At 50.9% G+C, this 24,399-nt stretch overlaps 1 protein-coding gene across 8 annotated transcripts in view; it reads right to left on the minus strand.

The window, feature by feature from the left end:
- Nucleotides 1–248: 248 nt before the first annotated feature.
- MVB12B (multivesicular body subunit 12B) overlaps nucleotides 249–24,399 on the minus strand; it is a 57,525-nt gene continuing 33,374 nt past the window's right edge. For 7 of the 8 annotated variants that reach the window (XM_064676492.1, XM_064676496.1, XM_064676498.1 and 4 more), the window contains 3 exons: nucleotides 10,713–10,768; nucleotides 9,372–9,431; nucleotides 249–4,931 (listed from right to left, as the gene is read on the minus strand). In XM_064676492.1, coding sequence (XP_064532562.1) covers nucleotides 4,845–4,931; nucleotides 9,372–9,431; nucleotides 10,713–10,768 — 203 coding nt within the window. In that variant the 3' untranslated portion in view covers nucleotides 249–4,844. Of the gene's footprint in view, nucleotides 4,932–6,921; nucleotides 8,685–9,371; nucleotides 9,432–10,712; nucleotides 10,769–24,399 lie in introns of those variants that run through there. The other variant, XM_064676493.1, reaches the window with a different exon arrangement.

Raw genomic sequence — 24,399 nt, forward strand, 5'->3', positions numbered from 1 at the left:
GCCCTGTCCTGCCCCATAAAACACTTAAATTGAGCTGGGTTGACTTCTATTTTTGACTTCACAGCATACCTTTGGAGCAAGACATTTTAGACAGATTTTCCAAGGGTTTTTATATCCAATTTCCAAGAACAAAAAACCCAAACCAAGAGCATGTTCCCTACAGGGGATTGTGCTGCCACCCCTGCAATTCACCATTCCAATCCAGGTAGCTATTTCAGTCAGAAAATTAAAACACAAAGCACAAAGAATAAACTGATTAAAACAAGTTTCATTTAACAAATTATATTAAGAATACAGACTGAGTTATCACAGAATGAAACTTCCCTTTGTAAAATACAGGAGGGTCATCTAAAATAAATATAAAACATAGTAACATTCATAAGATTAATGCACAGTAAAATCACTTTCAATAACCCAACCATCTTAGAAAACCACTTTGCAACTGCATAAAAGGTTCTTCTCTGCCATTTGCATGATGACATTTAAATCTGTTGCTGTTAGGAAACAATTTTGTAACAAATGACCAGAATATCCAAAGTGTTTGGTTTCCCTGTGGTGAATGAACTGAGCAGCACCTCACTGAGCTTGTTTGTGAGCAGGGGAGCAGCCTCCCCTCCTCCCTGCACCACAGCCAGGGGGATCTGGCTGGGGATGACTGACACCAGCACCGCTGGGCCCTGCCGGGATTCCCACTGCTGGCAGGGATTCCCGGCTGTTAGTCAAGGCTCCAAGGCTGAGGTAATTATCTGCATGTAGCAAGACGTGCCTGCCCTTCAGGAGGAGTGGGAACACCTCTCTGGGCTCCTGGGGCTGTCGTGGGAGAGGCCACGGGCACATCTGGGGAGACAGACCCTATGTCACCCTGGGGGCAGCAGGGAGGTGAGGGCCAACATGGGACCAGCCAGCTCTGCAGGCACCACATCCTGATTTCCCTCCCCCCAGGAGATCTCAGGGCCCCACGGAAGAGGAGATTCCAAGGTCAGCAGATGCATGCCCTTGCCACTAGCATCTGCCTGGCACGTGCCTGCCCATGCAGGGAATTCTCCAGGCTCAGCAGTGTGCACGTTCAGTCTGGAGAGCTCAGAACACTGAGGGAGCAGTGGTGGGTGTGAAACCAAACAAGCCCAAGGCTACAGACTACCAGCAACTTCTCACTGCACAGGAGGCTCCCAGGGATCCTCTGACAAACACTGCAGGCACACGCAGGGACAGCCACAGGAAAAGTCTGACAAAGTTCACTCCTACGGAACTACGGCTACGAGGTGCTCCCACAGGGGACACACCCACTACAACTGTTCACACTTGAATTTTATCACAAAGTTCACACTCTACGTCACTTTCTGTTCTAATTTCTTGCCTTTCTATGGTTAACACAGCAGACAGCACAGCCCGGCCTGGGTGGGCACAAGTCACCTTGGCACATGACCAGCTTCTTGCTGTGGGGGATCCAGGAGGCAGCATGTCACTACGAATTCACATCAGAAGGTGTATTTTACAGTAAGCAAACCCCTTATTGCTGCTTTTCTGTCTCTGTTGCAGATATATGATAATTTGGCAAACTAACTTCTCCATCAGCCGCAAGATTGAACTACCTAGAGAGCAGTTTTGTTCTACAAATTCAGGCAAGGTAGCCAAGCACATCTGGTAAAGCTCTGCAAATCCACTTCTGTTGCTTTCCACTGACTCATCCCCTCCCCTTGTGCTCCAGAAGACTTCCCCACAGCCAGACAACACCCGCATCAGGCTCCCTGAACATTTATTGCCCGGGCCAATACTTCCACAGTCGCATTTCGGACAGGGAGGAAGATGCAGAGAGATGCTCATACTGGCCATGGTACCTGCCAGCATGGAGGAGTCACTGCGAGGATGCAAGGACCAGCCTTGCAATGAGCTGCTGGGAGTACAAAAGTTATGGAATAGCCAATAAAACCTGCCCATGGAAATGCTGACCTGACACTCTGGATCTTGGGAACTCAGCGGTGCAATTAAAAAAAGCTTCCTCTGAGCAGTGGATTGAGAAGCTGACACAGTCAACCACCCTGCACTGTGTCTCGCTGTGCTTTCAAGCACTGGCTCTGAGCCCTCTCTCTTTTGGAATCGCCCAGTTTTCCAGCCTGTGGTTAGCAGGGCTGAGAGCTCAGCTGGCTCTCAGCAGCTGCAGCTTCTTGCTCCAAACACCTTGACTGCATTTGCCCAGAGGAAATGCACCTGCCCTGTTGTGCATTTGGAACAGGGTGTCCCTGCAGTGCCATGGTGCAGGATCGCACTGTGGAGAGCAAACTCACCTCTCAAGGTTCTTCACAGGTGCACCCCTAAGCAGCTTTGCTGGCCCAGTGTCAGAGGAGAAGTAGCTACAAATATATCCTGAAGATGTAGATGCCTGTCCCAGCCACATGTCCTGCCAGTGTTTCAAGCACCCAGTGTCTCCTGTAGGTCACTGCAAAGCAGGCTGAGCTCACTATCTCCAAGGCAGCTGAGCAAACCTAACAGTTGGTTAAAACATTAAAGCACCAATTTTATCTCTAAGCTAAATCTCACAGAAGGGACTCAAAGCTCTGCACCCATTTTCCCAGGCATACCCAGGGAGTGTGGCACCAAGTGCAGGGCTCGGCGCCCTCAGAACTGACTCCTCCCTGAGCCCCCCGGCCGCTGTGCAGGCAGCCCTGCCCTCACACGGGAAGAGGCAGCTTGAGGAAGGGCTCCTGGCAGCGGTCTCTCCATCTCCCAGTGGCAAGCACTGCCCCTGGAGCTCTGCAGACTGTGCTGGCTGCTCTGTGCTGCCCGCAGCCCTCACTCCTCCACTGGGAACAGGGAAGGTCAGCTCTCATCCCAAAGCTATGAGGAATGCACAGCTGCAGACAGGTCCTGCCTACCTGCCGTGACCACTGAGCCACAGGAGAAGCTATAAATGGATGTCACAGAAAACTACAGAACAAATTACAAGCAGAAAAACAGACAGACAAGAGATGGATGAGATGGGTACAGCACTACAGCGTGGAGTGGATTTGAACTTCAAGTGAACCTGAGCCGAATGACCAGGCTGCCATGGTATGTTCATTTGTCGATGTCGGCATCATCAATCTGGCCTTTGTGAAGCCTGGCAGTGAGGTCTGGCTTTTCTTTCCGGCAGGATAAATAACAACTAAAAATGTTGCTGCAACCTCCAAGTAAACGAGCACTTCCAGGGGGTCATGCGAGGCTCCAGAGCTGGTGCAAATGGCACAGCCTTAACTCTTTTGCCCAAAACTAACACACCTGCAACCAAACTGGCCTCTGCTCTCCAACCACATGGCTGCTCTACAGAGGCAGCTCCAGAAAATTATTTACCTGATTGGAAGCAGCTGAAGCAAAGATCTGGACTCAGTTTGTCTTGAATGTTACAGTATTTTGTGCTCATTATCCCAGCAGTACGGTGCGGTGCCTTAAAACCAGAAATGAATCTTTGGACAAGAAATATTTTACATATGTACAAATAAAAAATAGAAGCTGACAGTACAAAACCTGCACAGACAGTCACCATTCTGTGCAACTAGCAAATGCCAGATCAATCCAAGGCAGTGCAAAGCGGGTCGGGGCACACATATGACCCAGGCTGAGAGACAACACTGTTACTGTTACCATGGCAATTGCATTTCAGTGGGGTCAGGAAATCACTATTTTACAATATAAAAAATTGTATGTTTTAACACTTACTCAAAAATTGCCATTTTGCTGCCATGATGTAGCTTTGTTTTACAGCAGAGACTTGAAAGAGCAGCATGGAGTCACATGGGCACTTGTAAATAACTTATTACAGCAACAGACTTCTCCAAGACATGCGTTTGGCTCGGGAGTGAGCCCAGGTCAGCGATCACAGGGGGCTCAGGTCAGGGTTTAATGCATCCCACTCTCATCCTGTGCCACGTCAGAGTTCAGTGCTTCCCTGGGAGTGCCCAGGGAACAGGCACATCTCTTTTATTTTAGCAGCTAGCGGGGCACATTAGAGAACTGTCTCGAGTGACGGGCAGGTGATGGCATCCCAGTTGTCAGCAGGGTCCTGGCTCCACAGGCAGCTTGGCCGGGTCAGCAGGGTGCTGCCAGGGTCTGCCAGCGTGGTGCTGCCAGCATCCAGACGGAAAGAAACACAGGAGTTTGTTGGTCTAGATCCGGATGGACACATGGACACCCTGTGCAAAGCGGAGGTGCTTCACCTTGGCGCTCTGCCCGCCCTGCCCTGCCCTGCCAGTGCCCAGGGAGAGTCCAAGACAGGCATGAGCCAGCGGCCCCAGCTCCCCCAGCTACAGCAAATCCAGTGACTATAGTGGGTGTATGGGGGGGGCTGATCCTGGCTGTGGCAGAACTGCTGTGCCCAGGCCTCGGCAGAGGGATGGGGCATCTGCTGCAGCTCAGTGCTGCCACTGGACCGAGTGCCGCAGGGACCTCCTGCCACAAGGCATAGAGAGCTGACCAGCTCCACAGCAGCTTGGGCAGCGTTACCCAGCCGTGCCTTTCACTGTTCCTTTCAGGGCTGAGAGTTCTCGATGGTCTGCGAGCTCCCAGCTGTGTTTGCAGGGGTTTGCTACAGCTCTGGATTCTGTGACTGTCCTGCAGCAGGGTTACAAAGTGGGGATGACCAAGGCTCCCAGTCCTGTACTCACATGGAGAGGGGTCTGCAGCAGTGTGTGGGGTGCAGCTGCCGAAGGGGGTCCCAGCGCAGAGCGGCGTGTGCAGGGGGTGGTGCAGCGCAGGGTGGCGGTGGTGGCCGGGTGCACGGAGGTGTGCCAGGACGGTCCCAGCACGGTGTCCTGTGTCCTGTGTCCCGCTCAGTAGTATGCACGCACACGCCTGCTCCGGCCGACGGCCCCTCAGGATGGCGGGACCGGCGGGCAGCGGGTGGGGCTGGGTGGCAGCCGGGCCGCCGCGCTCTGCTCCGTCCGGAAGCTGTAGTCGTACTGCAGGGCAAAGCAGAGACAGGGAACCTTGGGGCACCGACCCATGCAGCCCAGGACAGGGCATGTGACCATGCAGCCACACTGCTCATGCCTGGGGTGGGACGATACAAGGAGCAGAAGAATGTGGTAAAAACTGGGCCTAGCAGCAGCTGGCCCAGGCAGGGCCATACCTGGTGAGCCTGCTGGCATCACCTGACCCCACAGCAGTGACTGCCCCAGGTAGGACTTACCCCCTCCCTCAAAACCCAGCATTAACACAAACATGACCATATTCATCCTGCACATAAAGCAGCTACTCAGAAAGATTCCCCTTGGCAGGTTTTATACACAAGCCAGTACCATCAGAATTAACATTTTTGGTTTGACGAGGTGGGTGAAAATTTCTATATACACATCCCTGCACCCCCACAATGTCACTGCAGCCGAGGGACACCCCTGCAACTGAGGGACAGCCCCGCACAGCCATGGAGCCCAGGAGCTGCAGCGCCTGGCGTGCACTGTAGCAGTGCCATCTCGTGGCACGCTGTGGCTGCACCCCGCAGGCCCTGGGCCACCCTGGCCCCTGCCAGGGCACCCCAGGAGAGGCCGAGGTGGCGGTGGCCCACCCACGGTGGGTGGGCAGTTGAAGCAGTGCCATGCGAGGGGGCTGTCGGGGCAGGAGCTGCCCGTGACCACAGCACACCCACTGCAATGGCCTCACATGGGGACTGCCCCCCACACATCTCCCAGTGTCCCATTTGTGGCCCCTGGAACGTCACAAACACATCTCCCTGTGGCCTTGGAACACTCCTTGCCAGCCGGCCAAGGGCACAAGACACATTGCCAGCGAGGTGACCCTGGGAACCAGCAACTGTGCTGGCACGTGGCCTGGGGCTGTGCCACCTGTGCTGGAGCTGTGCCAGTTGTGCCAGGGTTGTGCTGAGGCTGTGCCAGGTCTGTGCCAGTTGTGCCGGAGTTGGGCTGTGGCTGTGCTGGGGCTGTGCCAGTTGTGTAAGGGCTGTGCTGGGATTGTTCCCGTTGTGCAAGGCTGTGCCAGGTCTATACCATCTGAGTAGAAGGTGGGGTTGTGTCAGGCCTGTGTTGGGACTGTGCCAGTGTGCTGGGGCTGTGCCAGGTCCATGTCAGTTGTGCCAGGGCTGTGCCGGGGCTGTGCTGCCTCTGCTCCAGTGCCGACATCTCCTCTCCGTCCCAGCTTGGGAGACCACCAGTGCAGCACTGAGCTGCGGGGGTCCTGCTCCTCTCGAGCACACGGGACCGGCCCCGCCGAGCCCATCCCGGCCCCGCCGAGCTCATCCCGGCCCCGCCGAGCTCATCCCGGCCCCGCCGAGCCCATCCCGGCCCCGCCGAGCTCATCCCGGCCCCGCCGGGCCCATCCCGGCCCCGCCGGGCCCATCCCGGCCCCACGGTGCTCATCCCGGCCCCGCCGAGCCCATCCCGGCCCCGCCGAGCTCATCCCGGCCCCGCCGAGCTCATCCCGGCCCCACGGAGCCCATCCCGGCCCCGCCGAGCTCATCCCGGCCCCGCCGGGCCCATCCCGGCCCCGCCGGGCCCATCCCGGCCCCACGGTGCTCATCCCGGCCCCGCCGAGCTCATCCCGGCCCCACGGAGCCCATCCCGGCCCCACGGAGCTCATCCCGGCCCCGCCGAGCTCATCCCGGCCCCACGGAGCCCATCCCGGCCCCGCCGAGCTCATCCCGGCCCCACGGAGCCCATCCCGGCCCCGCCGAGCTCATCCCGGCCCATCCCGGCGGTCGGGGCGGAGCGGGGCCAGCAGGGGGCGCCGCGGCTTCGCGCCGGGCAGGGCCGGGCGGCGCCACCGGGCGGGAACGGGGCGGCCCCGGGCGGGGCGGCTGTGAGGGGGCTGTGCCGGGGGCTCGGGGGTTGTCCCGGGGCTGTGCCCGTCACCCTCCGGCAGCACCTCCCTGTCGCGACGCCGCCCCGCGCCGCTCGCAATAGGCGTCATTTTTCAACACCCAAACGCATAAAGATGTCAGCTCAAACTGTTTACTAATTAACACTTAAAAAGACACAAATTAGATATGCGTGGCTAAGAGCAATTATAATCAAGACGAATCTCTCCAGTCACTGGGGAACTGAGGAAACTCCTAATTGCTGGAACCAATGTTTTAAAAACTGAAATCATGCCAGTTAGCAAATATGTTCATTTAAAGAACATTTCATGTGACTGCACTCTGGAGAATTGACTACAAACATGCGAACAAGAAAAAATATTGCTGTGGAAAATTAAAATTTTAAGCTCTTCTAGATTTACAACTTCTTCATTAAATATATTTGTGAAGAGCAGCCCATGATAACTTGTAGCAATTCAGTGGTTAAACGAACTGCTTTCCCTGTCAGTTTAAAAGGAATGATGAGTATTGGATGGTTGCTTTACTAATTAGACTCTCTCGAGACTTTTTACTCCACACCAAGCTCAAAGGGAGATGAGATGTGGCCCATGAGTGGCCAGACCACTGCCCTCTCTGCCACAGCCACGGGCACCACAGAGCCGCAGTGACAGTGCCAACACCTTTGCTGTCGCCTGCATCTGCCCAAGTGCCTGCTTGGTGATGCTCCCCTAGCCAGGACAGGCAGAACAGTGAGGACAAAGCCCCACAGCCCCGCAGGGAGAGCCGGCAGCAGCGCTGCCAGGGCTCTGCTCCTCTGCTGTCCATCCTACACCCACCACAGCAGCCACGAGCAACAGCATGCACCGCTCACACCTGTGCTTCACCACCTCTTCATGCTCCAGATCTCCACACAATGCCCTGGGCATGGCTGTGCCATCCTGGAGCAATGAGAGCAGCCTGGGTGCAGTCCAGGATTTGCGCCCATTTCCATCATTTTCCTGACAGGGTGGAGTCCTGTCACTCAGCTGCCTGCAGCTTGGAGGATGGGTGCATACATCTGCAAATGTGGCAACAGAGAACAATAACTCTTGGAATTCTTTGGGAATATTTTTTGCAAGGCATCTTGCTCCAGGGAGAATGTTCTGGCTGCTTTGGAAATCCAGAAGATTTGCTGTAATGGTGCTATTGCTTGCAAGGGAAATAAAGCCATGCTGAAATTCACAATATTTATATGTGTAGCTCTCTATGTGCAGACAAGATGCTTCATCAAGGAATATGGGCTGCATAAACATACTTTTCATTACTCTGGAATGCACACAGCCTATGATGGAGCAGGAGCTGTGGCAGAGCCAGCAGGTATCAGCCTCTCTTCCCTGGCCCACACAAATGATTCCAATGCTGGTGTCCCTGCACTCCACAGGCCTGTGAGGGTACAGGCAGGGCTGCACAGTCCAGCCCAGCCCTCCAGGCAGCCCCCAAGCTGCCAGACCTCTTCCACACCAGGTAACACACAGAGATGCTGCAGAAGCAAATCCAGCACCACTTGGATTCCCCTCTGGCCAAAAGACCATCTGCTCCCTGGCCAGCTCCCAGCAAGGGCGAGGAAGGAGGCAGGCACACAGAGGGGCTGCCAGCCCTGAGCACGCCGGGCTCCCAGGGCTCCTCCTGACAGACGCAGGCAGTCCTGAGCAGAGGCACAGCACATGTGCCATGTGGCAGGACCGCAGCACCTGAGGCAACGGGTGCTTCTGTCAGCCACTGCCTCTGTCAGGCAGCATCTCCAGAGCCACCACTGCAGGCCCACTGCGTGCCTGCAAAAGCCCTGGCAGCCGATCACCTTCTTCTTGTACTCAGACAAAACTTGCAGGCAGAAGAGGATTGATTTAGGCAACTGGAGTCACAACTGGAATCAAAAAGTGGAGAAACTTTGAGTAGTCTGGCAGTTTTGTGATGTCATCTTGTTACTCTCTGCCTTGAACCCAGCTGGCTGGCACAGGAGAAGGTCTTTGTGACCAATGGTGCCTGAAGAAGTACGTGCTGCTGAGACAAATTTCTTCCTGGTCTACGAGGCCACCTTTGCAGAGCAGGCAGCTCCTCAGCACCACGTGACAGAATGGTCCCTTGGGACCACCCTCGGTTTGGTGGCTGCCTCCTCCCGGAGCTCCTCAAACACTCACACCCACTGAAACACAGCCCAGTTCCCCTGACAACAACTTAACAGCATCACCAAACTGAAAACTGATGAAGGTGTTCACTGATAATGCTGAGTCAAGTCCATTTGCCTTCCTGACATGCAAGAGGCACCTTCCTGCCTGCAGTATGTGTTGTTAATTCATGAGAAAGGTTAACCAAGACAGACATCTGGAATTAAACAGAGGGCCCCAAACTTTGCCATTAGATGCACCACCTAAAGCGTGTTCACTCAGCACGGATCACAGAGGACATCCCTGATCCTGAGCTTACTGCTTGACTTTATCCCTCCTCAGTGATTTGGGAAAGACAAGAGAAGCCTTCTCCATAAGGGAAGGTATCTTACAACTAAGTAAACAAAGCTCTTGTGACTTGCTCAGTGCTGGATGGCACTACTTACCTCCTTTTCAATTTCTGCAAGGGTTTTGATTGTGATGCCCAAGAGATCAACTGGCTGCATCTGGCAACAAAGAAACAATGTCAAATTTAGGTGGGTGGTGGTGGTTGTTGTTGTTTTGGGTTTGTTTTGTTTAAAGTCAGCAAACACTCTATCACCAGAGACTTAGAGACCATCTGTAAACAGGGATGGCCCTGTTCCTCACTGCACCAGGAGAGCGAAGCAGCAGCGGGTTGGGGCCAACAGCTCCAATGCCTTTCTCCCTCGGCGGGACAGCCGACACTCATCTCCGCCTCAGAGATATCTGCCACCATCTCCCGCTGCAGGACACAGTCTGTAACACCCCATGGACTTCTGTGGCAGCAGCAGCGAGGTGTGAGAGGCACTGGCTGTGGGAAGCCTCGACCAAAGTGACCATATGGTGGCAATGGTGTCTAAAGGATCCGCTGGGAGGATTAGCACGACCTAATCTCTCTGCATTTGTCCTCGCAGCAGGGACTCCATCTTTCTGGGAATAACGGCCCATAAACAACCCTTTCAGAAAGCAAGGGTTGTGCAAAACCCCCTGTCAGCAGGAAGAAGAAAGCACAAAGCCAGAGTGCTACTGAAAAATCAGACACAGCTGATGGTTTAACAGCTTCTTGCAAACTGATTTTTAAAGAGATACTGGTTTAGCATCGGATGGATTCAGGAACTGGTAGTGGGATGCTGATCTTTGAGCTCTGGATCATAAACTTTAACAAGTACTGGTCCAGTGACACTCAGATGTCATTCTGAGCCCATACCAGGGTTTCCACTCTGCCATGCTCTGCCGGTGTGGCCCCGCAGTGCCTGGTGCCAAGCAGGCAGCACTCAGTGCCCTCTCCAGCTCGCCCCACAGCCAGGCAGGAGCCTCCAACAGCTGCCAGCACTGGGGTGCACCCTGCCACTACCACTGCCCTGAACTTCTGGGGTGCCAACGGAAAGTAGTAAAGCTGATGGCACTATGCCATCCCCATGGCAGGTCAAATCCAGAACTCCACATCTGCAGCTTTCTTTACAATCTATGCTAAGAAATTAGAAATGCTTCCAGCACCAGGGAGTCCCATTGCCATTCCTATTTCTGATGGCAATAAATCTTCCAATCCCAGGACAATTCAGTTTTAGAAGTGATCTGGCAAAAGCCCTTCCCACCCAATGGGCAACTACTGTGATGTGTAACCTCGGCCCATCTCAAGCACTGGTTATATATTTGGCCCCACAACAGAAAAGCTTCCAGAAGCAGGTAATATTGTTGATGTTTTGTGATCGCTTTCCATGAAACAATGAATTTCAGACACTGGGAGAACAATGAAGGCAACTCACCCCTTCAGGAGCACAGGCAAACTTCTCCGAAATCATAAAAGGCACTCCATCCATTGCTGAAAGGGACAAGACATCACGTCACATTTCCAGCTGATTTCTGACATGCAACTTCTCACATTCCCAGTGACAGATCAAGTATTCACAGCACTGACACATGACTGATTGCTCCTACATGTTACTGCCAGCCTTTCCTTCCCTCTAACCTGCCAGTGGTTTCTTTCCATTTAAGACATAGCTGGGTCAGTCCCTACCAAACCAGGAATCCAATGAATCCTCCCTGCTCTATCCATATACAATTTCATGGTGTCAATTTTGCATTTTCCAATTTTGTTCAGCTGCCAAAGCAGGACAGTATTTGAAACTGGAAGGAGAACACACATCTATTTACCACCTCCTCACCGAACCAGCTGAGCACACTGGGTGGTGTCTGAGCAAGAGAACAAGGAACAGCTGGTTCAGGGGACTTGTACCCCAAAGCAGTCAGAACCACCACCTGTGTACTAGGCAGTAAGTGCTACCACTGCACAGGATGACGACAAACACCTGGGGCCAAGTGCCCTCCCTGGCCTGGCTGCTGCCAGTGCAAACTCAACAGTGAGCAAAGGAGCTCAAACACTTGCAAACCACGTCTGGAGGACAGAAACCAATGGAATACAAGGACAGACATGAGGACATGATGGCACATGGCACAGTCTCATGTCACTGCCTTCAGCTCTCTCTGCAGCACAACCTTAACGGTACTCAGAGCACTGTTTGCCTTTTTATTGTCTTGTATATTCATCTTAGTGCAATGATGTTCAGTGTGTCTTGCTATCACCACCTTGGAGACATCATAGGGAGCCTGCCAAGAGATGTGGCAGCACAAGGGAGACACTTATTTTTAAAACATGTAACTCAGCAATTTGCACACAAGACTGAAAAGGGCATATTTCTGAGGCAGATACACCCCCTTTATTACACTTACACCTCTAACATTGAAGTCTTTAAATTTCAGCTCTGAAACAAATAAAAAGTTCAAATTAACACAAATTTAAGCCGTGAAATGCCCCACTGTGATCCTCAAATAGGGTTTCCTTTCAGAAAGGATCTGTGCCCACGAACCCAGCATTTCTCTGCTTGCTGTTTGTAACTCCTACCAGCACCACTTAGTTACCAGATTAGTGATTTAACAAGGACCATTTAAGAATACTTAGCTTTTTACATTTGCTTTGTCTATTTTTGATTTAAAAACCCTCTCCAATGGAGTATTTTGTTATCAAAGGTGCTGTGTGGCAGCCACAGCATGAAGAGAAACAAAAGGAAACAGATGAAAAGCAGCATCACCAAATCCAGGAAGTTTTAAACCTAGAAGACCATCTGCATTTGTTATCCGACAGAAACCCGCTTTGATCAGCCACACGCCAGCTTTTGTAAAGTAATCTAAAGGCTGAGCCACGCCGAGCGAGAGCATCCCTGCAGCCCCCAGAGCCTCCCCCAGCCCTCAGCCCCGCGCTCAGGACGAGGGAGCGAAGCAGCAGATGAAAGCAGGGTGAGCCAAAGGCTCAGCAGCGCAATTAGCACTCTCCTAAACAAACGAGCTTCAACAGAGCTGTAATTAAGCAGGCCTGTAATTAAGTATATGCCCTTTATCATAACGATCATGCTTAAAAATGGCATGATGCATGGAAGTGTGTTATTAATGCTGCACTCCCCGAGCGCAGGAGCGTGCGCGGAGCCGGCGTGTCAGGCCCGTCACCAGCCTGCTGCTAAAGTGCATTAAAGGCAGAAAGCAGAAAACAAGGCGTGCATTCAGCAGGCTCCTTTCACAGCCAGGCACCAGAGTCACGAGGGTCTAAATACCACCAATTCTGGAAACTTTACAGAAACAAGGCCCCAGAGGCTGCTGCCTCTACCTGCCCCAGTGCCGGGAGGGCAACAGCCCCACTTTGCCCCACAGCTCTGCTGGGCTCCTGGAGCCCTTTGGGCACCCAAGGGGCTGCAGGCAGGCAGTGGGGAGCCCCCGAGATGCTTGGGGAGCAGTGTTCCTCCTCACCTCTGATCCCAGGCTGAGCAAAGGCCCCGCACAAAGTGACTGCTCTGGGGGAAGGACTGCCTGCTGCCCCACACACAGCACGAGACACCCATCGCTGCTGCTGCCCCAGACGTTTTTTTCACATTCATGAGGATTTCAATTGAGGCCCAATTCCCACAGCAGCTCATGGAGACTTGCAGGAGAGGGATGGTCATGATGATCTCCAGCGCCAGGCAGCTCCAGCAACAGCAGGAAAGAGCTCCCATCACCACGCTGGAGCCCCACTGGGTATCCAGCACTGGGGTGTCCAGCACCGGGGTCTGGGGACACTGCTCCTGCCACACACCATGAGGCAGCACAACTGCTGTTTACAGCAGTTAATTTCATAATAAAATTTAATAAAACCAGAACTGTAGGAGGGCATTTCAATTTCATGTCCCTTGTCCTGATGTTGTGCTGTAAATACACATCATCAGCAGCTTCTGATTCCTCCCTTTTTCTTTTTTTTTTCCCTCCTCTTGCCTTTAAAGCATTCCTGGCAGGCTCTGATGAGCAAGCACTGTGTTGAGATCCTGCCCTGTGTCACCACCTCCATGGGGAGTGCCACACTAACAGATCAGGCCCTGGCCCTGAGCTGCAGTTCCTATTTTAGTCTGGCCAAAAGCTATTCCAGGCTCCTCCATGTCAATCTGCACCACGTTTGAGACCAGCAGATGGCAACACCAGGGGATAAAGGAACTGGTTCTGGTGAATGATAAAGCACAGCTCTTTCCAAAGGTACCTGTGCTGATTCAAACAAAAACAGTGGGCGAGGTCCCAGTTGTACAGCTCCCACAATGACCTGCACAGGTTTCAACATCTTTAAAGGTTGTGACTTTAAAATATTTCTGAAGAAAAATTATAATTGTTTGCACCTTGCAGGTTAAAGCCTCCTTGCACAGGCAGGCAAAGCTGCTCTTGCCCCACAAAGCCTCACTGCCAGAAGGATGCCTGCCCACTGGGGCCCCCCACCCAGGGGCTGAACCCAGCAGTTCTCCCCGTGCCACTACACCCACAGCACCTGCAACAGGTGAGGGAGGTGCCTGCGCTCTTCTCCCTCAAAATGGAACAGCATAAAATGGGATTTCAGAAGGAAAACTCTTTCCAATGGCTGTTTGCTGCCTCCCAGGATCAGCTTCTCGCTGAGGGTCACAGCTGATAAGCTCAGGCACTGAAATTAGATTAAGAGTTGAAAGGTGCCAGCAGCCATAACTGCACTCCTAAAGCCCAGCCCTGAAGGACAGCGTTCCTGTGAACCCCCCAAGCAGCCAGGAGGTGGATGGATGCCTCAGTGAGGGCCCCTTTGGTGGTGCAGGACCCACTTCTACCTGGTGGCTACTTTAAGTAATTTACCAAGACTTGCTCTAAGGCTCTATCAGGGAGGACACCAAAGCATGGTCTATAAATCCAACTTGTTAGCTCGCTTAGAAATTCTCCCTTTAATCTGAAAAAGTACTGTCATCCTCCTCTAAGCACTCAAGAGATTCTGCCTTCTGTGCTGCAGACTCCAACTAAATCTCAGTTGTCAAATTAGTAATTCATCTTTCTTGAATAACTATATTTTTAGCAAAGCTACCAGATTTAAATAATCAGACCTGCCAATGCTACCCTAATTTGAACATGCTGACGAACTTTCACAGGCAGCATCAGCTAACATAATGAGTTTCTGGATGACAAAGAACTTCAGACTGTAGTTCTCTACCCAGCGTAATAAGCACTTGTTCTTTTCTACAATGTGCACATAAAAGAGAAATCTAAATAATAGTTGCTGTAATTATCTTGAAAAATATGTGGTGATTAATGGTGATTATGAAAATCTGTATAATTGTTCACTGAAACTCCAAAGATCAGATGCTCTCTTGAAGGAGCCATCAATGAAGAACTCGGGAACACAAAAGCTTCCAAGCTCCTGCCCGCTGGAAGCACGTGAAGATGGGATTGCCTGCGTGCCAGGTCAGCCCTCACCCTCCCGTGACCTCTGCCAGAGGTTCCAGGATGTCCATGATGTGATGCACGTGTCATTACGGTTCAAAGCACCAAGTTCAACCTGTTATTTATGCAAATAATTAATTACTCTAGTATGCAACTCGCAGTTTGTCATGACACATTAATGACTTGATAGACTTCTATGAACTAGTGAGCACAGGACAGCAGAGCGCTTTTATCGTCATTTAATTTAAAAACGATCCTGTGTGAAATTATCTAGTCGTGAGTGATGGAAGCATAAAGAACAGACTCAGCAAAGCTTCTTTTGGATCATTGCTTTATTAATGGTAACGTCAGGGAAATGAAAAATGCTAACATTGTCATATTTAGCTCCTGGGTACAGATGAATCGCTGCCTCAGAGCCTGGCGGGCTCCGTTTGCACACTGCAGTGAGTGCTAATTCCTCACACCACCATTGTGGGGATATGCAGCCACGAAAGAGTTTATATACCTCAACTCCCAAGGAAATAACAGCTGTTTCTGCATTAAATTCTCACCATAAGCTTTTATAGCTTTGTATTACTTTATTGCTGTTTTTGCATACCCTTTTACACTTGAATTTTTGACTGTTGATATTAAAAATATTTAAATAAATAAATCCCTTGCAAAATATTTTTCTGCATGACTTTGAAAACAAAGCACTGTTAATCCAAACCAACAAAAACCCCAGCACTGAATGTGCTACTGCCACCTTTATAATTTAAATGATCTCAGATTTTAGAAAGACCTTTCTCTAATGCTGCAGAATTCAGACTTTCCCCAGACCTGAGAGCTAGCAGAGTGTTCATGTTTTACCAAGATGAATATCTCATAAACCAGCATACACCAACACTATAAAACCGAGTTTCCCTGCTTAGAGAAGACTTGATTTTCAGCTAAATGACACCAGAGGAACATGGAAGCAGGTTGAGAACCAGCAGCTGGCAGAGAGCATGGGCATGGCAGTGCTTGGAGGGAGCCACGGTCAGGCTGGAGGGACACTGGTCCCTGTCTGGGGTGGGCAATGAGGGAACCAGCCCAGAAGAGGCTGCTGCCCCCAGCACACAGCCCAGCAGTGGGTGGGCACTGGGAGGGCACCCCAGCTCCTGGGAGGCTCTGAACACCATTTCCACTGAAGCAAGAAAGCACAGTCATGTGCCCGCTGTCCCCAGCCTGGGGAGGTCAAGGGACTGCTCTCTCCACTAGCAGCAGACCCTGCATGGGGTGAGGCTGGGGCTCAGCTGTGGAGTCACCCACAGCAGATGGACCCACTGCTACCTGGGTAAGCTGAGCAGCCGTGGGGAGCTGGTGGCACAGTGTGGCACTGACCAGGGCAGGCTGCAGCCAGGACACCTCCCCTGGTACCCCCTTCCAGCCCCTGCCATGCACACAGCTCTGGCTTCCATCTGTGCCCCTCTGCTTCCCACCACGGCCCCAGTGCGAGCTCCACACTCCTGAGGCTCTGCAGCCACGCACAGAGGGTGGCACAGGACACCTGACCAACCACCTCAGCACAGGGGAAGCCATGCAGAAAACGTTTTACATCAGTCTGCAATGCATCCAGAGAAGGGTGTGAGCTTTTCAGACCAAACCAGCTCTCCACGATGCACAGCTAAGCCTTCTCCTCACATATTTCTGTATATGGCCATTTAAACAGCAGTCTGAACAGTAAATGTGTGTGTGCTCTGTGCTACCACGCACCGAGGCCCAGATGAAACCACACCAAATCACTGATGATGGTAAAACCTTGCAGGCAAAACAAAAGCAGCCTCTCCCACCAGCTCTGGCTAAGCTGGCTGCAATGGGGAACGCTGCGGCCACCCCAGCTGCATCCCCAGCTGCAGACACCATCCCCAGCATGCACACACTTCTTCCTGTCAACAAAGACAAGTACAGGGGTGCAGGCAGGGGCACAGGGCTCAGCTCTGCCGGCCAAGGGCACATGCCCAAGCTCATGAGACCCCACGAGCACCTCATGCAGCTCCTGTGGCAGCAGGAGCTCACAGCAGGGCTGTCATGGGGCAGCAAGGCAGCGGGGGCACAGCCAGCTGGGAAGGCCCCAGTCCTGTGCCTGGTGTCCGGGTCTGGCCAGGCAGCAGCACCAAAGCACCCGACGTGTGGTGCAGTGAGCGGGAGAGCAGGGCCCTCCTGGGCTGGAGAAGGAAACCTCCGCCTTGGGAAAGGTTTACAGCTTTCCTGTTCATCTTGAAATGACTTTGATTAAAAAAACAGACCTGGACTAAATTTTCATTTTTGCTAATTTGATTGTCAGCCTTGATTTTCTCCGCTTCCTGCATAGCTCATGACATGGCACAATTAGTTCTTTACCGCTAAGATCAAGCCATGAAAACACTTGAGAAAATACTCCTGGTTTTGATTATTTTCTTTTTTTAAATAAAGTGAGGGTTAAGTACTGCATGGTGACAGCTAAGGAGCACCTCAGCACTGTGGCTCCATCAGCACCACAGAACATGGAGAGACTTCAAACAAGCTCTTCAAATTGCAAGTGTTTAGGAGCTCTTGATTTTATTATTTTTTAATAAAATGTCCCCTTTGAAGTCTCTGCACCACACTAAACTTCAAAGATCACACCTTAGCATGTGCTACTTCCAAGCAACAACCCTTAATTAATTAGAGCAGAGCAGATACAAACCAGGGCACTCGCGTGGGGCTGCAGCAGAGCCGGGCCAGCTCAGGCATGGGGAGGTGAAGGGAGGCAAAGGGAGGAGAAGGCAGGCTCTCCTCCAGCCTCAGCGCTCGGCCGCGCGCTGAAGAGAAACGCAGATGCTTTTCCACTCCTTTCAGCTCTGGCTGTAATGACAGACTCCTTGGAAGTCATTAAACATGTAATGTCTGTCTGCCGCGGCGGCGCAGGCTGGAGCAGCACTTGCAAAAAGCATCTCGGGCAGCCCCACAATGGCTGCAGTGTTCCCTGGCCAGCAGCTGGAAATTTCTGCTGCTTGATGAGAGAAACATCCCATTGGGTAACGTGGCTTCCCCCCAGCACGGCCATGTTTTGCTCTTTGGTCATTTCAGTGCTGCAGGGCAGGAACAGGGGGTATTAAAGCCACACACTGCACTTCGTTACAACGGCTGGCCCTGGAAGCTTCGATTTTCCTTTGCTAAGCCACCTACAGTGTGAGGTGGGATTTGTTGCCACCATGAGGGTTCTGGGCTCCCCAGGCTCTCTGGACAGTGGCCAGGTCACCAGCCAAAGGAAGATGCTCCCACGTGCAATGACGCTGTGATCCTGCCCAGCAGCACCCCACGTCCTCCAGCTGCGCACCGAGAGACCAACATCTGTCCCACAGGGCTCCCAGGGGAGACAAGGGTGCATGGCATCCTCTCTTTACATGGTTTTGGTTTAAAGGGCTTGAGTTATTTTTAACACACAGGCAGCTTTGTGTTTCCAGTAAAAGCAGGGGAACAAAGCCCAGTCAGCTGCCCTAGAGCACCGTGCTCTCCATTTCCCAGGCATGTGAAAGGTTAGTGCAAAGGATTCATAAGGAGTGTGGCTAGAAAGGACATGGGACACCCATCTCCTACCCTGGAGCTCACTGATGCAGAGAGTGTGCTCCCACTATCCCATGGAACACTCATCCAGCGAGGAGAGCCTTTACACAGACCCACAGCTGAGGCCTTTGGTGCTGGAGAGGAGAGCACAGGGCATGGGCACCGCCCGCTGCGGGAGCCTGGACCTGACACCGAGGGATGTGCCCTTCTCCCAAACCAGACACAGATCCACGGCTCTGCAGAGGCAAAAGCTCTTCTGCAGGAGGAGATCCACTGTGCCACTGCACAGCAACTCGGGATCCAGATCTCCTAACAGGATTTAATTTTTAAGCGTTCAAAGTCATTACCGGAGCCACATATTTCTATCAGGTAAATTTCATTTGCATATGCAAATGATATCTAAATACATTGCACCATTAATATGATCAGTAATTACATAATAATAGTCACCAATCTCCACATAGATCAAACTTACAGTTTTGTAGCTATTAAGGAAACTGTGCTTTGTAATTAAGATAATCCTCGTTTCCAGATGCTAATTAACTATATTATAATTAGCTTCTTTTGCTAATGCAAATTAAATATTTTCATCCTTATTGCTAAAAGAGTTGCTTATCACTTAAAAAAGGGACAACCTAGAAATAATCCCTCCTCCCCCTTAAAGGTGAAAAGGTAACTTCATTTTTATCAGTCTCATTTGTGAATGCAAATGAGCCCCGATTAATCAAGTCACAGATAAATGTGCCCATCTAGCATGGCCAGCGCCTGGCGCGGCCCTCCAGCCCTCAGAGGATGGGGATGGCTCGTCCCTGGCTCCTCTCCCGCCGGTGCTGGCCCCCCAGAGCTCCCTGTGCCAGCGCAGTGGGCACATGTCGCGCTGCCCGGCCACAGCACAGGCACTGGAGCTGCCCTGCGGAGCTGCCCCGGCAGTGCTGGGGGGCACTGGGGGCACTGAGCCCTGGGATGGCAGTGCTGGGGGGCACGGGGGGCACCGAGCCCTGGGATGGCAGTGCTGGGGGCACTGGGGGCACTGAACCCTGGGATGGCAGTGCTGGGGGGCACGGGGGGCACCGAGCCCTGGGATGGCAGTGCTGGGGGGCACTGAGCCCCGGGATGGCAGTGCTGGGGGGCACTGAGCCCCGGGATGGCAGTGCTGGGGGGCACTGAGCCCCGGGATGGTAGTGCTGGGGGCACGGGGGGCACTGAGCCCTGGGATGGCAGTGCTGGGGGGCACGGGGGGCACTGAGCCCTGGGATGGCAGTGCTGGGGGCACTGGGGGCACCGAGCCCCGGGATGGCAGTGCTGGGGGCACTGGGGGCACTGAACCCTGGGATGGCAGTGCTGGGGGCACTGGGGGCACCGAGCCCCGGGATGGCAGTGCTGGGGGGCACTGAGCCCCGGGATGGCAGTGCTGGGGGGCACTGAACCCTGGGATGGCAGTGCTGGGGGCACCGAGCCCCGGGAACAGCGATGGGCACAAGGGGCAGCACTGCCAGCCTGCGCGGCAGGGCCCGGCCTTGGCGCAGCACATTCATCATCTGCTAAACCAATCCACCCCTCCGCACCACCATTTGTCATTAATTATGCTAATCAGCGCGCCATTACTCTCCATTGACACCACGGCACTTATTAGCTAGTTACAGCTTTTCAAAAGCACAGCTTATTGTGTATGTGAGTGCTGTGCCTGCATTAGCCTACAGGGAAGAAATGTCCAATTATGAAAAAAAGAAATTTGCTATTATCTCCTCCTAACAAACCAATTTAGTAATTATAAAAGTCTCTGAACTCAGAAGGATTTGTTAAGAAGAGCTGAGTGATGAAACCAGAGAATTTTCTTTGCAATAACTTTTTGAGTTGAAACTGAAGAGACAATAGAGAACAAGCAGTTTTTATTATCTTAATTATGACTCTTGCATCTTCACTCAAGATGATCAGAAAGCAGAATTTATCTAAACGCGTGACTCTATTTGGCTCTTTCCTTACACCATCTGATTTGTTTATTTTAAGGGATATGCAGCCCAGTGTGTGCAGTACAGCACAGACACTGGCAGGCCCAGCCTGTTCCCAGCCCGCAGCTCTGACCATGCACAGCAGCCACCCCCACACAGCCCCTGCACGCCCAGGGACACAGCCCCAGGCTGACAGAGCTAAAGGGATGGACAGGGGGCCTGAGGAGCCCATGGAAAACCAGCTTTGCTGGAGCATCCAATTCCTATGTTGACTTGCTCACTGTGAGAGGACACCACTAGTTTTAGAAGCTTAATATGTGTTAAGAGCTCATTAATATCACCAGAGTAAATGGGCCTATTAAAACATCTTTAAGCAATATCTGAACATACATCTCCCTAAACTATATTTAATGACTGTACTTAAGATACATTATATGCAAGTCTTAATGAGACATTAGATATCATTTTGAAGATTAAAATTAGAGAATCCATATAAAGTCTGTCCACTTAATGTAGCCTTAAGCTGCACTGATGAAAAGCATTACCACCAAATTATTACTTCATTAGAACAAATATTTTCTAATCATTTCTGATTTATGCCATTAGTTGTCCCCACATATATTATTCGTATCTATATGAATATTTGAGTATACACTAAACAATTTTCCAGTTCCACAGGAGATGGGAGAAATTCTGAGCTTTCTAATGGCTGAGTTAATTACTTGTCTTTTTTTCTATTGAGTTAAAAATACGCAGTCTTCCTAAAAGTCCATTTACTGTGTCCCCACTTTTCTAATTTAATTGGGGATTTTAATTCCATTAACCACAAGGTCGTTTTTTAAACATTTGCTGTTCTGCTTTTCAGAGATCAGTAAGATGCCTTGGGCTCGGCCCTGACTGGTCCTTTGGCCCCTCCCTGGAGGTGGAGGGGTGGTGGCAGTGCAGCCCCCAGGATGGAGCCCAGCCCAGGCAGAACCTCTGCCCATGGCCCACGAGGGGCAGGACATGCCAGAGTTAACCAGGGCCTGACTGCTGGATAAACCTGCGGCTCCAGGGGCAGCCCCTGCCCACGGAGTGCCCATGGCCAGGACAGCAAGGCCATGGGACACCTCCTCCCACAGCTGAGTCACTGCCAAAACCAACTGCAATAAACTTATTAGCAAGAGGGCTTTATGTGGGGTTTATTTTATAGAAACAGCTTTTCATTAGATAAATGAAGCCCAACAACCTTTATAAATGTTTTCAATTATGAAATGATGCCATTGAGATATCTGGATGATGATAATCAGGGAAAACACCAGTGACATCTCCTGCTCAGAGCCGGGTGTGCTGCCTGGATGGCTGCTCCTCCCAGCACCATCTCGCCCAGCCACACCAGGCATTTAAAAACTCCTGCTTTAGTAGATGGAATCTGTAGCAACAAGACTATTTTCATTTGTTCTGCCCAAGTCTTCTATCCAAAAGAGTGAACAACTCATTGTAACAATCTTGCATTTTTAACTGTGCAAATTAAGCATTCTTCATAAATAACAGCCTGGTTTGCTGCACTGCAACTCCTTTTTATTAGCAGCACAGAAATGCACAATGAGCAACGTGTTCTATTATTCTTTGTCAAATCACAGAATGCTACATTAGAATAACTGTGCTGGTCAATGTAATATAGTAGATTAAATTCAACTTCTGTGCAAAACCCACTGTAAAACAGCATGATAAGAAGGCTATAAAAAATTTAATTTTACTCCAAACTCCATCAGAAAAAAAAAATGGTGTGAAAAGTAATTTTGCATAATCAGTATACGCCATCTGGAACAATTAACCGATTTCTATAGAACTATGAGGATCAGTCATATCTGCTTATTAAAGATCAGAAATTATACAAGTAATAAATCCTTGAAAAAACTAAGCGTACTCCCGCCTGTCAATGCTATTTTAACTTCAAATACTGAAGAACGCCTGATAAGGCTGAAAAGAAGAGATTAATATATGCAAATTACATCCAGCATTTAAAATCCCCAACAACTGTCTCTGGTTTTCTGTCCCTTATTGCTGCCTTTATGTTTTATTCATACACCAACTCACCTGTCACTTCATAAGCTATAATATTATGAGGGTATTATTAAACAGCATAAAGCCGTGCTTTAATTGGAAAGCTTCATTGCATTTTCCAATTATTTGGAGTAAATTAAAAGCAGATGCACATAGTTTAATAAGGAGTCTAATATCAGTTCCGGGAAATCAAAATTCATTGTCATTACTATGCCGTGATAGTTTTGCAAACTGTACTCAATTTCGGAGGTTTTGAAAAGAAAATCTGTCTCTGCAATCTGTTAATTGTCATTCGGTTAATAACTGTTTAAATATCCAAACCTCCGAGCGTCTTCCTATTTAAAAAAAATTAAACTCTGGCACTCGGCAGAGCAAAACAAACACAGCCCAGCCCGCCCAAGGCTGTGCTCCACCGGAACGGAGCCCTGCCCCTCAGCCTGGGATCAGCTCAGCTGGATAGGGCACGGTGCTAATAACACCAAGGTTGTGGGTTGATCCCCACATGGCCTTAGGAGTTGGACTTGTTGACTCTTGTGGTCCCTTCCAACTAAGAATATTCTGTGATTCTGTGATCCTCCTCCAGCCACCAGCCTTGGCCCACTGCTGTGGGGTATGAGGGCACCCCTGTCTGGGGGGCTCCGTGGCAGTGGTGGAGTCACCTTGCCATCACCCTCTCTCCATCACACCCCACTCCAGCTGCTACACACTTTGGGATGTGTCCTGCATCTGCCACAGCCCTGCCACTGGGCGGGTTACAGCTGGATGATCCTGTCAGCAGAGACTGAGCAGCCTCCTTGGAAGGTGATGTGTGAGCTGAGGAACAGGGGGGATGCCTGCATGCCACTCCCCATGCCAGCAGGGCAGTGCCCAGCCAGGGCCTTCACCTCCCATGCAGGCACACGACACCAAGGTGAGGAAGACAATGAATAGCACTTTGGGCAACAGCACGTTCATCAAAAAAACACGTCTCAAAAAAGACTCCAGTGGAGAATTCACAGCTCCATCATCCCCTTTTGGGGCTGCTGGCCCAGCACAGCCCAGATAACGTGGGGGGTGTGCTGCCACAGGACACCAAGGGGCTGTACACCAAGGGGCTGTACACCGTGGATGGGCTAATTTAATAACAAATGTATTTTCTGAATCTCATTAAATATAGTATTAAGTAACACACTTCCCTTTCTGAAATACGCAGCTGCAGCATTTTACACGAGAATCCCTGAACTGCTGGATATTAATAGGACCTTTCATATTTGGAAGATTATCCAGGTCTCTTAGTCCAAAGACTGAAAATTGCAATAAGGTAAAGAACAGGCTGACTTTAATCTCAGCCTCAGTAAAGAGGTTTCAATGCAGAATAAAGCTTGTGTCATAACTTGTCTGGTTTTTGGACCATCCTGATTAAAATTCAGTGTCACAAAATATAAATTTAGTTCCGCTTCTACTCTTAAGAAGTGCCAAGAATGTAATGAAGGGATGGGGACCAACAGTAAGATGTAGCACAAGACTTCCCCTTCTGAGAGTGGGGGTCCCAAAACCCTCGAACATCGGAGGGGATCACAGAACCACCAGGAACTGTGCCAGACAACAAAGATAAAAGCAATCCTTGTGCACTGATCCAAAAAATAGCATTTTTCTTTTTTTCAAAATTACCTGTTTTAACAAAGCAGACACACTGTGCCAAGTGAGCCATTTAATTATCTGCAAAAATGATGAAGGAAAACAATGGTTTGCAAAAATAAATGACTAACATCTGATTAAAATGTCTGTCCTACACACAGAAAAAAGATACAGTGTCTTTTAAAAGAAAACAGACATCCAAGGAAGTGGCAGGTGTGGCCAGATAACCTGGCATTTTGCAACAAGAAGGAAGTTGACATATGGGCACTGAAATGTAATGAAATCTAGAAAGCCCTTTGAAAGAAACTTTTGTCATTACAAAAAAAAAGGAAAAAAAAAGGATAGATCCCACCAGACGTTCCCAAGTCAGCCCCTGCAAACAGGAGAAGGGATCAGGAAGCAAACTGCTGCTTTAGGAGCAAAGCAAACCCTTCCCACGCCGCTGCCCGGACAGGTGACACCTGCCCCCCACTGAGAGCCACCACCTCCAGCATGGAAAAGCAACTTGCTTTCCTTTTTGGGAATCCACTGGCTTTGATGTTTTTCT

The sequence above is a fragment of the Pseudopipra pipra genome, chromosome 20 (genome assembly GCF_036250125.1).
Source record: "Pseudopipra pipra isolate bDixPip1 chromosome 20, bDixPip1.hap1, whole genome shotgun sequence".
NCBI classification, from domain to species: domain Eukaryota; kingdom Metazoa; phylum Chordata; class Aves; order Passeriformes; family Pipridae; genus Pseudopipra; species Pseudopipra pipra.